The sequence below is a fragment of the Crinia signifera genome, chromosome 1 (assembly GCF_055691185.1).
Source record: "Crinia signifera chromosome 1, ASM5569118v1, whole genome shotgun sequence".
NCBI classification, from domain to species: Eukaryota; Metazoa; Chordata; class Amphibia; order Anura; family Myobatrachidae; genus Crinia; species Crinia signifera.
This window is the reverse complement of record NC_139217.1, coordinates 424,493,679-424,509,995: the sequence shown is the minus strand read 5'-3', so window position 1 is coordinate 424,509,995 and position 16,317 is coordinate 424,493,679. Positions and strand designations below refer to the sequence as shown.

At 41.9% G+C, this 16,317-nt stretch overlaps 1 protein-coding gene across 3 annotated transcripts in view; it reads right to left on the bottom strand.

Moving 5' to 3' along the window:
- The window catches only part of ARHGEF28 (Rho guanine nucleotide exchange factor 28), a 229,529-nt gene that overhangs the window by 15,310 nt on the left and 197,902 nt on the right, over nucleotides 1–16,317 (bottom strand). For all 3 annotated transcript variants that reach the window (XM_083151902.1, XM_083151903.1, XM_083151904.1), the window contains 7 exons: nucleotides 13,833–13,950; nucleotides 10,297–10,551; nucleotides 7,404–7,480; nucleotides 5,806–5,984; nucleotides 3,764–3,855; nucleotides 2,717–2,899; nucleotides 2,452–2,589 (listed from right to left, as the gene is read on the bottom strand). In XM_083151902.1, coding sequence (XP_083008028.1) covers nucleotides 2,452–2,589; nucleotides 2,717–2,899; nucleotides 3,764–3,855; nucleotides 5,806–5,984; nucleotides 7,404–7,480; nucleotides 10,297–10,551; nucleotides 13,833–13,950 — 1,042 coding nt within the window. The remainder of the gene's footprint in view (nucleotides 1–2,451; nucleotides 2,590–2,716; nucleotides 2,900–3,763; nucleotides 3,856–5,805; nucleotides 5,985–7,403; nucleotides 7,481–10,296; nucleotides 10,552–13,832; nucleotides 13,951–16,317) is intronic.

Here is a 16,317-nt window from a genome sequence, read left to right as displayed (position 1 = left end):
TATGGTCGGAAGCACTTATGAAAAAAAGTGTCTTTCAGAAAATGGCTGCCCCATAGGAAAACCAGTTTAAAAAAAACTGTCTTTCGTATGGGGGCAGCCATTTTCCAAAAGTCACTTTTCTCCCCCCGCGCCGGGACACGCTCATTAAATATTCACTGCGCTGAATTTAGGACCCAGCTCTTTGGCTGGGTCCTAAATACCGTTTCAGACCCGATTTTGAGCCTAAAATACTGGTTCTGAAACGGGTAGGACCCTGCATTTTAACCGGTTAGAAAAAACGGTATTTTCTAACCGGTTAAGTGGTCCTGCACCTTTCAGACCGCACAGATTACCGTTTTAAAACAGTAAAAAAACGGCAATATACCGTTTACAAAATGCGGTCTGAAAGGGGCATTACATATTGTTCACATTTGCACAAAAAGTTCAAACTATAGGACACAAGTGAGGATAATGTATATAAATGGGTATTAACAAGTATAATAATAATAAATGGGTAGGTAATAAGTTTTCACCTCTAGCTAATGAATTAAGAATGTCAGTGTCCAATGAAACAGATTGCATTGTAAAACAACTGACACCTTACAGCAGGGCTGGCCAAACTGGTCCTCAAAATCTACCAAGGGTCCACGTTTTACAATTTCCCTAGCTGGTGCACAGCTGTAGTCATTACATACTGTCACATTTTCAAACATGCTGCATTCTTTCCTAATGACACATTTTATAGATCCATAGGTTGCCTAAAAAACATGTTGGTAGATCTAGAGAACAGGCTGGGTCAGCCCTGCCTTACAGTAATGTATTACTCATACTAGAAGTCCCCATGGAGACACCTGACCGGTGTCAAGATGAAGGTATGAGGTCAAAACGTTAACAGTTACAATGTCATCTATAATTTCAACATCACCATTCTGGTGTGAGAGGGGAGGATTAGGATTGGGCACTAGGGGAATGGTTAAAGAGGGAAGTATTAGAGTAAGGTTCCAAGAGAGGATGAGGAGGATTAGCACTCGGCACTATGGGGAGGGTCAGCGGTTAGTAATACCCATACCCAGAAGTCGCGCAGGATTGCCGGAAGTCACCAGAACAGCCGGTTCGCCTGGAAGACAGCGTTGAACCTGCTGGATTCACTGAATCAGGCAAGTCACCACTATATCACCGCAGAGGTTGTCAACATTTTAATCATGTTGGCTTTTCATCAGAGTTGACATGAGGAAAAAACTCAACATTGTCGACAAAATATACTACACCCAAAATTAATTTGTTTGTATGAAACAATGTTTATGTATCCCATGTTCTTCAACTTGTATACAGTAAAGGTGGTATCCTTTTGGCCTGGTTCAATTTTTGGATGACACAAATGGGGCGGGATATCAGGATTTTAGCCCAATGGCGAGTATCGGCTATCCTATTCTTCTTTTGTAAATGTGCCGGAACCACCTGATAGAACATGGGATATTGGAGAAGTCTGAAGGGCTGCTTATTGGGGATTGTGCTAAGCATCAGGGGATCAGCATGCCGGCATCAGGGCTAATAGTATAGCTAATAGTATAGCCCCAGCAAACCTACTGTATTAGCACTGGTAACTAATGGTGCCTACGCACAAAGAGATTTTAGTCATTTTCTAATTGATCTGACTAGATCGCTTAGAAAATAACCCTACATTGCTGTGTGTGTAGGGTCCAGCGATAACTGTGCGCGGTCCCATGCAGCGCTCTCGCCGGTAGAATGAAGAATAAGCAAGGACCAAAAATGTCATCATCGCCAGTGTTCTCTCGCCGGAGAACACTGGCGCTGACAGATCGCATCACTGTGTGTGTGCTGAGCAGCACGGTGTGCTGATCGATCTGAGTGATTTAGCATAGAACATTCGCTGTGTGTGAGAGCAGCGCTATTTGCTGAGCAATCCAGCATAGCTCAGATCGCTCAGCACACTCACTATGTGTGTAGGCCCCATTACTGCTGCCGATAGAATTTACTTATTGCTATGGACATTTTCACACTTCTGTATTTTATAAGATGCGGCAGAGCTCTTGTGCCTCCAAATAATGGATAATAACATGACCGCAGCTCCACTTTGCTTCTAATATATTTATTTATAACTTGTATAATTTATTAGCCAGTCTATTCTATATTGAAGGCAGCATGTATATTCTATATTGGAAGTTTCCATGGATCACATATCTGATATACAGATGGTTACTGACACGTTACGGACATGTTTGCGGTGAAGCAAAATCTCGAATCCTTCCTGCACATGACTCAGGAGCTTACAGAAGCTGGTCACTAGATGGAAAGGAGATGCCACCAAGGAGGGAAACAACAAGCCTAAATATGATGTAAACATGTCGTTCGCACACAAAATGTAAATATCTTTTTTTTTTTACTTCCTTACAATTGTGAATATGATTTTACAGCAGTTGTTGGAAGAGTGTATTGGAAGGAGCTACTTACAGTCGTATTCCAACTCCTCAGTCTCTTCAAACGGGTTGGTGCTGGAGTAACTCTTAGATCTGCTCGAGGGCTCACAGTCCTCAGGTGACCAGGCTGAAGTCTCCATTTGTGATGTCAAAGCAGCGTAGAGGCTTTCAGCTTTACAAAATTAAAAGCAGTAAAATATTAATTTATGATTAACACCTATAAATAATGTCCAATCGTTGTGGCCTCAGTGAGTACTAGGAGAGTTGCAGTAAAACAACAAGTGCTTGGAAAGACCAACCTTCTTTCAGTGCAGCTGCTAGCAATGATGCCGCTTGCGGGATCTCCCCAGAGTCCGCCTTAATGAGAAGCTGGGGTTCTAGGTTCGAATCTTTGCCCCCACACAGAGCCACAAGTTCTGCAAAGTTCTGTAGCTTTTCTTCCAGACAGCTACAAATCTGCTGGTCGTGGTAGCTCAAAACTTCTACAACAGATTAGGCACAGTTTCCGTCATGAAGACTTAATGTTACAGTACTTTGCTATTTTACATATTACTTTTAAGGGGCATATATCGAATTTCAGACCCAATAATTACAATTCGAATTGCAGTTATTGCAGGTAATAAGAAATGAACATTCCTCAGTGTACTAAAAATCACCTGCAGGGGATCCAAAAGGAGCCCGTCCTGTAATATGTAAAAAATGAACACAGATACTATCATTTTACTTCTACTTAGGAAGTCTGCTGACTACACATGCGAAAGGAACAGTGGCACAACATCATCTGAAGATAGCATTAGGCTTCTGGTGCCGAGCTCTGCAATGTTGGTAAATATCACAGCTTCACAGCCCCTCTTAGCAACTTGCTGGGGCTCTGGCTGGAACTGCCGGAACTGTAGCAGGTATTGGCGATATCTGCTGTGGTCCCCTCCTTCATACATTCAGGGGATCCTTAATATTTTCTGGTATCCCTTACAAACAGGTGTTCTCAATAGCTCCTAACTCCACTGATACGGTCTGCAGAGGACTTCTTCTTACCCCTACATATACAAGCTGATTTTGAGGATAAAGTTGGCCTAGGGTTATATGAATACTCTGTGTTCTTCTAACCGGGTCTCCATGACAAAGAAATCAGAGTGCATGTAGAGGTATATGTATCAAGCTTCCTAAATAAGTTGCTTATAGCCACTAATCAGCCTCTAGTTAGAATTCCATAAAATTATAAAAGTGGATTTATGAGTGAGACAAGAGGGAAACGGACTTGGGTGCAGAAGCAGGACAGGGGTATGCACATGGGGACTGTCCTGCCCACAAACTATTAACAAGCAACAGGACTTGTCTTTACACACCTTGATATTTATGGGCTTTTGCTACTTGTGCTTCAGCAACCCGCTTATCGTCATCAGATTCACAGGTCTTTCCTTCCTCCTCTTCTGGACAACTATCAAATGTAAGGTAAAGGAGAAGAAGTGTAAGCCAACTAGAACAGAAAGCTATCCCTCTGACTGATGATAAATAGGGTGTGGATTATTAGACAGACCGTGTCTACATAGTCAATAGGTTGCCCTCAAAAGGTCACCATGCAATATGTCGGCAGGGTCAAAAGGTAGACTCATGAAAGGGTCTACTTGAGCTTTTTAAATTTTTGGGTGTCAATGTCAACAACTGTTGACATGGAACCCCAAATAGTGCAACGCGTACCCTCGCATGGCTCTCTTCACTCGCCATGCTTCGGGCTTAGTATTATGTTCTCCCTCTATGCCGACATGGATGGTGAAGTAAGAATAAGCCGGTTTAACAACAACAAAAAAAAAACATGAAAAAATTCAACATCGTCACATGTCTACCTTTTTCATGTCAACCTTTTGTGATAGACCTATTGTTTATCTAGACACTGTAGATCTATCAAACGGAACCATATAAATGTATCCCCCTTTATTACTGTGTATTTCAAAAGAAGCACAGCATTGTGATACTACTTGGAGGTGTACAAATACAAAAATAAATACCATATATACTCGAGTATAAGCCTACTTTTTCAGAACATTTTTTATGCTGAAAAAGCCCCTCTCGGCTTATACTCGAGGGAGGGTCCCACTTGAGTCAATGGCATATATTCAATGCCGTGGGCGAGCGGTGACTGCGAGCAGGACTTTTTGCTCGCAGTCACCGCTCACCCTGTCAGTATTCAACTGACCCCCCCTCATTCGCAAATTCCCCCTCGCTCCGTTTTTTGAGCGAGGGGGAATTTGCGAATGTGCCTCCAAAAGCTGCGAGAGCCGAGGCTAATTACAGCGAGTTTGCTGCACTAGCCGCGGCTCTCGCAGTTTAGGGGAATCCTCACCGTTCTGTGACTGCGAGGATTCCCCCGGAACGTTGCATAGTGCGAGCGGCCGGCGCGGGGGTTAAACTGCGAGGATCACTGGTTTTCTGTGATCCTCGCAGTTTAACCCCCTCGCCGGCCGCTCGCACCGGCATTGAATACTGCACAATAAGTTTTCCCAGTTTTTTTGTTGTGAAATTAGGTGCCTCGTCTTATATTCGGGTCGACTTATACTCGAGTATATACGGTAAATAGGCAAGATGAGCCAACACGCTCTTCTCACTACTTCTCCGAAATAAAACTACCAGAGCCTTCCTTATCCTAAATGCAAATACAGTATAACAGGATAAATGCTATATTTAATATGTTATAGTATCAGGGATGATCTGCTATTGCTATAAGGCAGGCATGTCCAAACTATTAGGGTTATTCTGGTTCACTTGCAAAGGCAAATTCCTTCTCAAATGGATAAAACCATGCGCACTGCAGGTGGGGCAGATGTAACGTGCAGAGAGAGTTAGATTTGGGTGGGGTTTTACTTCAAAGTGAGATCTATATTGCAGTGTAAAAATAAAGTAGTCAATATTTACCCTGCACAAAAACAAAATAACTCACCTAAATCTAATTCTCTCTGCACATTTTACATCTGCCCCACCTGCAGTGCACATGGTTTTGTCCATTTGAGAAGGAATTTGCCTTTGCTAGTGAACCAGAATAAGGGCCTATGGCCCTCCAGCTGTTGTGAAACTACAAATCCCATCATGCCTTGCTACAGTTTTGCTATTAGGGAATGCTAAAACTATGGCAAGGCATGCTGGGATGTGTAGTTTCACAACATCTGGAGGGCCACAGTTCGACTTGCCTGTTATAAGGGCTTTCTATCAAATCACCAATTAATCGTAGTCACATTCTCATTGAATTTGCTTCCACGGCTACTCTAAGATTACATTATCTTGATCAGCATAATGCACTGCCACTTGTCACACCAACTACCCAGGTCATGCCGGGAAAGCCCAGCAAGAGAAGCACCTACAGAATTTATAGGGTCATTAGGAATGATTTTGTTACCTCTGTACAGCGTCCTGTATCTGCCTCATCCATGAGTTACGTTCTTCTTTGGAAGTAGTGTGGATTTCATACATTTCAGGCCCAGCAGATGATGCACTTATTAAAAACATCCCACGTTCCTCATTGGCCACTTCCCGCACTATCAGCTTTTGTAGAGGAATAACCGGTGGTTTCTGATCCTTTTATAAAAAATAAACCGTTAACATTACCGTTATCAGACTTTGATTTAAGAGATGTACAGAGTAGCCAGGAGCAAATATAAAAAAAAAAAAAACACTTTCCGCTGCTAGAACGGACAGACTTGGAAGTATGGTCACTATGGCAGTTATAACATCAGTGCCACTGCCCTTTTATAAAAAGGGCCAACAAACTAAGTTTCTTCCTGTATTTTGGTATTATGGTTTCCTATCACTAAACAGATCAGTCTGAGTCCACACTAAATTTTCATATTATAAGTGGAATGTACTAAGCCCAATCAGAACAGTCTGCTCATCATTACGATCAGTGCACCTGAGCCAATAATGCCCATTTAGCCCTATGCGAGAACCACCCAACTCCAGACCACACGTAAATACCTGTACTGCGCACGATGGGCCTAATTCAAAATGGATCGCTAACCAGAGAATTTGCAATGGACTGCGAGCAGAAAGTCACCGCCCAGACAGAAAGAAAAAAAATGCCCATTCCAAATTGAGAATACATTGCAAATTGCCATTTATTGGCAGAGCCATTCGCAAAAAAACAAACCAGACCAGTTTTTCCATTTGTGTCAGTGTAGGGCTTACACTTATTTTCTCAAGAACCAGGCTGGAAGTGGTCCTCACTCATGTTAGATACTCCCCTTCCCCCCAATGCCTGCGTTTTCACAACATACCCAGAAAACGCCATGTTTTTGCCCGTGAATTCCAGCTTCCTGCCACGTAAAAGCTGCGCATGAGCAGTCATAAGATAAATCGCTCAGTTCTGAATTCTCTGGTTAGCAATCTGTGCTGAATTAGGCCCCATGTACAGTATGTGCTGTTTGCTAAAAATCACATGATGAATTCAGAATTACATCACAATCAGCCGCATACAGTACAGGAATATGCTAATCTGTATATGGTATCCTCTATTAGCACACGATGGCGTATAGCTACATTGCCAGCTAAGATCTGAAACGTTTTTATTTCATTTTACTATTTTCTCATTGTATTAATACATCTACTGTACATTTAGTTTTTGAATTCAGTTCTATTGTTTCTGGTCAATGCTACATACAACAGCAGCCTGATTCCTTCGGCAGGGCGGCGCTAATCTGTTCGCTAGGTTGTGAACACGTCTGAATGGGATCCTGAGTGTGGAGTTATCCTGAGAGGACATCAACTGAAAAGTAAAATCCTAAAATCCAACCTAGGTTTCAGCAGGGAAATAAATGACTGCAATGCCAGTTCCAGAGCGAGACACAAGTCTGCTGTTGTGCTAGCACTTTAGGTAAGCCTGGGCTCTGTACAATATTAGGAGCTGGCAGTACACCCTATTTTCACACGCTGGCTCTAACCAGATCATCACTTTAATTTATAGGAACAGTTTATTCCAAGACATACAAGGTATAAACTTACCACAGCAGCAAATATATACTTTTGATCTTTTTCTTGAAGAAACAGCAACACGTCAGTTAATAGAAGTGCTTGTATATCTTAAAGGGAGGAAGGAAAAAAAGTTACATTGTTTTTTTTCTTCTTTAATTGCACTGCATAAAGTTTTTCTCTAGATTCCACCTTTGCGCTGGCAACATTTCTTCTTAAACACGTATAAAATTTATGTGTGAGTGTGAATCATGTAGACGGGAGTCAAGCGTTCCCTTGCAGTTCTTCTGTTCAAGAGCGAAGCACACCCAACAAAAACATGCTCAAAACCTAGGCTGTACTTTTAGTTCCTCAGACATTATGGCCTTTACAGTATGAAATGTAGCTCAACGCGTTTCACATTTAGGTCATTCCCGCAGGAGCCAGAATCATTCATCAGAACTTAAGGCTTTCCAGAAGACAAAGAACACAAAGTCTGAAATACATTTAGCATCCAACAGTGCAAATGATTGCATTGGAAAGAGGAAAAGGACTTGTGCAATGGTTTGTGGGAAAAAAAAAAGTCAAAGACTGTTTTTGTTTGAATCACATAAAACCTAGGGCCCCTTGGTCGCTACCAGAACTTCACAGATGCCTCCACAGGAGACCACAGTAGACATAGTTGTTTTCATACCTAATCCGAAGCAGGAAAGCAAAAAGAAAGAAATTGTATAGTAATATATATTATTCAAAGGTTTGACAGCCTGATTCACAGACTGACGCTGCAGCGATTAAGTCGCAGATGTCTGGTGGGTTTTTTTTAACTGCTCCTGTACTGGAGTGAGGAGAGAAAGGTCAATACAATACAGGTTGTGTTCTAGTTTGGGGGAGACCGGTGATAGTCCCAACCTCCCACATATTCTATGGAAAACTATTTTTCTATAGTTCTGGGCAATATTGTCTGGTGTTCACCAAATAATAGCCGCTAAGTGGGCCACATCATTTGGAAGAGGGGATTACCCTCTTTCATCTGTGGTAGACCTAATATTTATAGATAGATGTAATTACATGCATGGTACTGCACTGCGTGCCCTCTCTCACCTGTACATCTCTTCTCTGTAGCACAGAGTACATGGCTACTAGTGGGTACATCATTTGAAAGTAGAGACTCCCCACTTTTAAATATGGACGCCAACTTTTTTGCAGATTTCATCATGGGGGTGATAGTGCTCTCTTAATGTATTTGCTAAATGAATGTTTACCATAGCATGGGGTGACATTGCCTGGTCGTCACAAATGATCACCAGGAAATACATACTAAGGAGCCCCAACATTTGAAATTGAGGAGATCTTCACCCATGCCTGGACTACATTATGTTCTATAGTGCAGGGATAATTGTATGATAATCAGTGTGATCCCCAAACATTAACTTTTATGTGGTATCCCCATCTTTCCAGGTTTTGGGATTAGATTTACTTTAAGTCACTTTACTTTCATTCATGCATTCTTTTTGTTTTTCAAAAGGGATGTAGACACGTTAGGAGCACAGGGGCACAAGTAGGATAGGCTTTGGGGTTTGTCGTTCAGTGCAGAGGACAAGTGGGGCTCATCTGTCGTAGTTTTGCTATATACATGGAGGACTCCTCTTCCACATCAATGGAGTTAAGGGTGGTGCTTAAATTTGAGGAGGCTGGTCGTGAGTGTGACAGGCCTAGTGAGTGGGTTCCAAAGGATGACGACTTAAAAATGAATGTTCTCTTGTCGATGAAATAATACATCCCAGCCTCTTCAAATGTAAGCACCACCCTTAACTCCATTGATGTGGAAGACGAGGTATAGTCCTCATAGGAGAAAGCATTAGCCAGCGGACCTATAGCTAAGTATCCGTTTTTGGGGGAGAGAAGTTAAACATGGATTGGATGGAACAAAAAAAAAGCACTGAGGTACGTGGGGCTAAAAATGAAGGGACGAGGGAGCTACTGTATAAAAACTGGGATAGAAGGTAACCATGAAAAAGGTAGGAAAAGATGTATGGAGGGTGATTAACACCAATAATGATGGAGAGGGGGAAACCCAACAATTTGAGTCCAGCCCTGCTTTATATGTGAGCCTGGACAATGATTTTCTTTTCCTTACAATACACACATGCCACAAAATTAGGATAGGGATTCTTACATCATTTTTCCATCTTTACAAAACTTCCAGTGAACCCTCCCACGTATCAGTGGCTGAATTTAGTGAATGCTTCTCACAGACACTAGATGTTGTATGCATGTAACATATAAGACAATCTGGGACAGACGTGTTGACCGAGTGCATGTTTCTGATTGTTAAGAAACTGCAGAGCGGTAGAGAAGCAGTGGTGAAACCCCGTACAAACGCAGCAGGAGGCACCTGTGCACGACACCTGCGAGGAGGATGCAGCATTGAATCATAACCACAACTCACAATGGTAGCAGACCTCGGTCAGTCAGCGAGAGCCGGGTTTAGGAAGTCTGCATCTAATGACGCAAATCCTGGGTCCGACACGCTTGCAAAACAGAGGTTGTAAGAGGCCGCTGTGAGAGATCACATGACCCATTCTGCAAATGCTCTGTATGGGTCTTGTGCGTGTGCAAACCCCAAACCATCAGATTTGTACATAAAACATTGGGTTTATGTACAAATCCGAATCAGACACGAGTCTCCATCAACTTGAATTAGAATCCATCTGTTTACTTGTAATTGGGTCTACACTGTGCATGCTGTGGGTGTTTATTGCCTCAACTGTTACCTAAAAAAAGTTAAAGATAAAACCATTAAAAAAAGTAAATGTGGGCTTCAATTGATCTCTAGGTTCCACTGAAAGTGTAGAAGTGAGGGAACAAATTAGATGTTTTATGGGTCCCAGCATTGCACACAGACCAGCCAATATCAATGTATAATGACAGTTATTTATATGAATACCTTTAAATCTCCCAGTGGCAGTTTTCCATAGGATGACGCCCTCATGCAGCAGCACCTGCTCCTTGCCCCTTATATCCTGCTTTGTAAAGACGCGGCCATTCTTCATCTTTGTCAATGTCTTATTTTCAATCTTATTTACAAACTCTTCCAGCTTTTGTTTTCTTTCAAATTCACTGACTTTTAAATCTACGGCAGCGATCATTTCCTTAATAAGGCCGAGGGCACGGCACAGGTCCTTGTGTTCCTCGGTCGCCTCTAGAAGTCAGGCATGAGCAATGTTAAGAGATGTACTATGCAGCACCAGAAACATAGGACAGGTGCAAGAATAATTCAGATCAACAGTAATTCAATACAGACAACACACACACACACACACACACACACATGTACTAGTAGTAAGCTCACTCGAAGTAAAAGCTTCGAAATCTAGTCTGTTACCTTCAGTGTTTGTGCATGTGCGACAAAGAGGTGTAGTTTCACTCTCTGCCCTGCCAGCAGATGGCAGTGTTTTGGAGACTCACGGACACTAGACATTATATATATATATATATATATATATATATATATATATATATATATATATATATATATATATATATATATATATATATATATATATATATATATGATGGTAATCCTGGCACTCAATCCGAAGGTAGCAAAGACTTGTGTGTCCCTCTGTCCATGCACGGCGGCAGGAAATGTAGACGAATCACAATAGAGGGCACTCACAAGATTTTCAAGCTGCACGGCGGCAGACTGGCAATAAATATCACAACTGACACAAGTAGTAGTGAGTCAAGGTTTCGGGCTGGTCGCCCTTTATCAAGACAAGATCATGAACGTGTTCTATCATGAACGTGTTCTATAACATCTTTCATAATAATAATAATTAATAATTATTTCATAGGCCCTTTATCACCTATGGGGTTCTCTCCCCTCCCACTTATGCTGCTCATTATCAAGCACTGTAGAACAAATCTACCATTATTAAGGATATATCTGAAAGATGCTAGCTTGTAGGGCTAGTTGACATTAACCAAACAAGAAAGCAACCTTGTCTGAGGTGCTGGGGTTATACGAGATGACTTACCCATGTTATATAACTTAAGGTTTCACTTATTTATCTAATTGCAGACATATAAGTATATACAGGTTGAAAATCCCTTATCCAAAATGCTCGGGACCAGAAGAATTTTGGATAACGTATTATTCCGTATTTCAGAATATTTTTATATATCATAAAATACACACACATATATTTTATTTGTGCATAAAATAAGGTTTCAAAACATGAAACAATGTTTGTGTACAATCTCAGGTACTGAATTTGAATGCCAAGCAATCCTTTTCTTGCACATATTTAGTGCCAGTTACATATCATATCCTCAGTAGTGCTGTTACAGATGTCCCCAGTAGTGCCAGTTACATATCATGTCCTCAGTAGTGCTGTTACAGATGTCCCCGGTAGTGCCAGTTACATATCATGTCCTCAATAGTGCTGTTACAGATGTCCCCGGTAGTGCCAGTTACATATCATGTCCTCAGTAGTGCCAGTTACATATCATGTCCTCAGTAGTGCTGTTACAGATGTCCCCAGTAGTGCTGTTACAGATGTCCCCAGTAGTCAGAGCCGGCCTTAGGCATAGGCAAACTAGGCAATTGCCTAGGGCATTTGGAATGTCTAGGGGCATCAGCAGATTCTGCTGGTTAAAATGATATGCAGCATGCCTATACTCTGTATGTGACTGAGGCTGTATCTGCATATGAAATAGTGTATTCATGGAAATCACTGTAACATAGCATTCCATATGCAAGTACACAGAATATAGGCATGCCGCATATCATTTTAATCGTTGGAAGCTCCTTGTGTGCTGGTCATAACAATACAAATAAGACGAATTTTCAGCAAAAAAGGCACCCAACGTTAGCAGAACTGGCCAGGAGCTGCATGGCCTATTGAGTCAATATGTATGAGGAAACATCTATATCCAAGCAGAGACAGAGGTCACAGTGTTAGCGGCTGTGCGAGTGCTGTCTGCGGGTGGTTTGCTTGTGCAATAGTGTTCGGCATATATGTAAGGGCCATTATGTGTGTCATGTATAAATGCATTAATAATGTGCGACATATGTGTACATATGTGTGTCATGTGTATAAGGGCATTAATAATGTGCAACATATGTGTAAGGGGCATTATGTGTGTCATTATGTGTATGAAGGGCATTAATAAAGGTTGGCATAATGTGTAAGGGGCATTATGGTTATAAGGACATTAATAATGTGTGTCATGTGTAAGGGGCATTACTGTGTGATATTATCAGGGGTGCCGAGAGAAAGGGGTAAGGGGTACAAATTACCCAGGCCAAAGTCTGATGGAAGGGCCCCCTCCCCTTAAGTGACAGCAGCAGCTGCAGCTCTTCTCCTCTGCCCAGCACACACTGCTTTGTGCTGGGTTGCAGTGTGGCCACGGAGGTGCTTAAAATACAATATTTTCTCAGGATTTTTTTCTAAGGGTATAATGTGAATAATGTGAGGAGTAATGTACATAAGGTAAAGTGGTACTACTGTGTGATGTAACGTGAATAAGGGACACCATCGCATGATATAATGTGAATAAAGTTGCACTACTGTGTGGCATAATTTGAATTGGGGGTACTGTTGGGTGGCCATGCCCCTTCCCAGCAAGAACACACCCGTTTGGGCTGCGCACCGAATGTGTGCACTGTTTCTATTTAAAATATTGCGGGTAGGAGCACCACAATGGTGACTGCTATGATGAGGGTTGATGGTGCTGGGAAAGGGGAGCAGGGTCAGAGGCGGAACTAGTGGAACTAGTGGCGGTGCTAGGGGGCACCAGCCAAAATCTTGCCTAGGGCATCATTTAGGCTAGGGCTGGCTCTGCCAGTAGTGCCAGTTACATATCATGTCCACCGTAGTGCTGTTACAGATGTCCCCAGTAGTGCCAGTTACATATCATGTCCCCAGTAGTGCTTTTACAGATGTCCCCATTAGTGCCAGTTACATATCATGTCCCTAGTAGTGCTTTTAGCAAGAAAAAAATTTTGCCCACTTTCTGGAATGTATGGTTTTCGGAATAATTTGGATAACGGATATTTGGATAAGGGATACTCAATCTGTAAATGCAATTAATAAATGCAAATGTTTTAATCATTGTATTGATGTAAATAGTTTCATAAATCTAATATATGTTAGTAGAAAGTCTACTGTCCTAAGTAGGATATACTAATCCTAATGCACACTTAAAGAAGTCACCTCTAAAATAAGAGATCAGTACACAATCATATCATACACACAATCTATAACAAACATTACCAAGCTGTGGGGTGGCAACATATAGCCTTAAAACTGGATACTAAAAACATTTGTATTCAGCGATCAGCTGTTTGTGGTCTGAGACACTATTCCCACAAACGCATGTCATCCCCTAGTGACATCACTGAGACAGGGTGCAAGCAGTGGTCGCACTCTAGTTACCAGAGCTTGCCTTTAGATTATTGATGTCCACGGTACTGACCTGGTGTATAGCGCAATATCCTCTCCACCAGCACCGGGTACTTGGTGATGCGTTGTGTTACGAGGAGGATGCATTCAGGGATCCCCCGGCGACGAGCCTGTAGATTACTGTTTGTCTCCTATAAGTACAACATATCTACTTACTGATTTCTCAATGACCTAAAGATCAGAGCACTATAACACAATTACTGTCTACTGCACACAATAGGAGCCTGATTCAGAGGTGGACACAAATCTAAATACTTGCAGATACCTGCAAACTGTGCAAGCATCATAGAAAGCAATTTCAGACTGCGCATACAGCACACCATGCTTACACACATGGGCGGAGACTGTAAGAGCAGGCGGACTGGATGCGGTCGGAAACAGCGGGCAAGATTGACTACGGCACTGCATTGCGCTAAGGACAGTCTGTAAAAATCATGTTGGAAAATATCAATTTGGCCATTCCAACCCAAAATGATCAGAAATGGTGTATTTTTAACATTGTATTTTGCCAGACAGAAATCGCGCCCCCCTACAAGAAATCACTGATCATCAAAGTCCACCAGTCAGATCAGCATTGGGGATTCGTCCATTATAGGTTCTTTCCTGGGTGGCAGAGCACTGTGGTGCAATCTCACTAGTGGCCACAGGGAGGATCCACAGTTCAAGAAATAACTTGGATTTTCCACTGACAAGTTACTGGCAATAAAAACCAGACATCACCTCACCGCCTGATATTTTAAGATTTTCTTTGTTTACTAAATTTGGAGCTTAAAATTCTACAATTGAAATGAGATATGCTAATTACATTTACATGCACTGTAAGTCTATTGGGGCCTACACACAGAGATTTTACTAAGTGTACAGGATGAATTAGTAATTTATGCCATCTTCTTAGAAGGTAAAAATGACCAAGTGACACTTAATGCCTTGAGGTGTATGTGACATAAGAGGAGAACGATACCCCCTACAAATTATTTATATTTCAGATAATCTTTGTCCACAATCTGGTAACAGCTGGGACAGGGTCTTGTTACCATTTACTGTTCAAAGCCAGAACTGAGCACTAATTGTGTGGTGTTGTAGTTCACCATGCAGTATGCACCACACACCAACCTGAAATACTTGAATTAAAAGATCATGTCAGAATTCGAGAGTATTATCAGGCTCCAGAGGTTGGGTGCAGCAAAGCTCAACATTGAAATAAAGGAGCCACAACAACTGCCATTCCAAACTGACTCATTGGCAGTTGGCGTTCCTCCCCTATTTAAATTTGAACTGCTCTGCAGACCCAACTTAGGAGCCGACACTGATTATTAGTACTACCTGTTATTTATGTATGCCCAAATATTCCGCTGGACTTTACAGATAATATTTGTCCATTCCTATTAGTTCCTGCCCCAGCAGAGTTTACAATCTATGGGGTACTAAGCCTTGGCGAGAGATTAAGTGGATGCAAATGAAGTACCAATCAGCTCTTAACTGTAATGTTACCAGCTGTTAGGAAAATGACAGTTTGTAGCTGGTTGACCAGGACAGGTAAGTGGGTTGCGGCACTTATGGAAAAGTGCTTCCAACATTTTGAAAACTTGTCTTAAAACACTGCTAAAGGACTTTAAATAGGTGTGTCCGTACCTCAAAATACTGTATAGATTAGTTTGGTGCCTATTATTTTTCCACAGTTACGAATAAATGTAAGAACATCCAACACTTTGCCTGCAGCCACTAACCACATTGGTATTTTATATTGTGGGGCTTTATAAAAACTTCCCCCAGGTTGTGCATTGTAGAACTAATGAGTGAAATGGTACTCTTTACCTAGAACGGCGCCCGCGATTGGCATCGCGGGCGTCGGGGGTAAAAAATCGCGGGCATCGCGGCCATCGCATGCACATAAAAAACGGGTGCGCCGCGATGCCCGCGATTTTCCCATAGGGATCAATGTTAAAAGTCAGATTGGACGCGATTTTAGTGTTAAATGCCTCAATGCCCGCGATTTTTACATAGGAAACAATGTTAAATGGGCCACAGAGCCCTAATAGTCCCCCTGAAGTCTTAAATGGCCCCCACAATTTTTTTTTTTTTTTAACAATATGTTTATTGAATTTTCCAGAAAAAAGTCGGGGGGGGGGGGGGGGGGGGGGGGGTACAGAAAAGTAAAAATGGAAAGGGAAGGGGGGGGGGGGGGAATACAATAGGCATACAAAGCACATAACACATATAGAAACCAGGAGGGTATATGTTTAGAGTTCAAACATCTTGCTCAAGGTAGACATAGTAATAAGGCTGTATCATAATATCAACCATGATAACGTAGTAACATAATAACATAATGAGCTGGGGGATATCATAGACATCAAACAGTGCTTATTTCGTCAAGCTAAATTCTAAAGTTGGTGGCCTCGGCAGGGCATCAATCACTCAGAGCATGGGGAGTTTAGGAGAATAATATCTGCCGTTGTATTATTTTTTGTGGTGCAACCTTCATCCTCTCTATATGT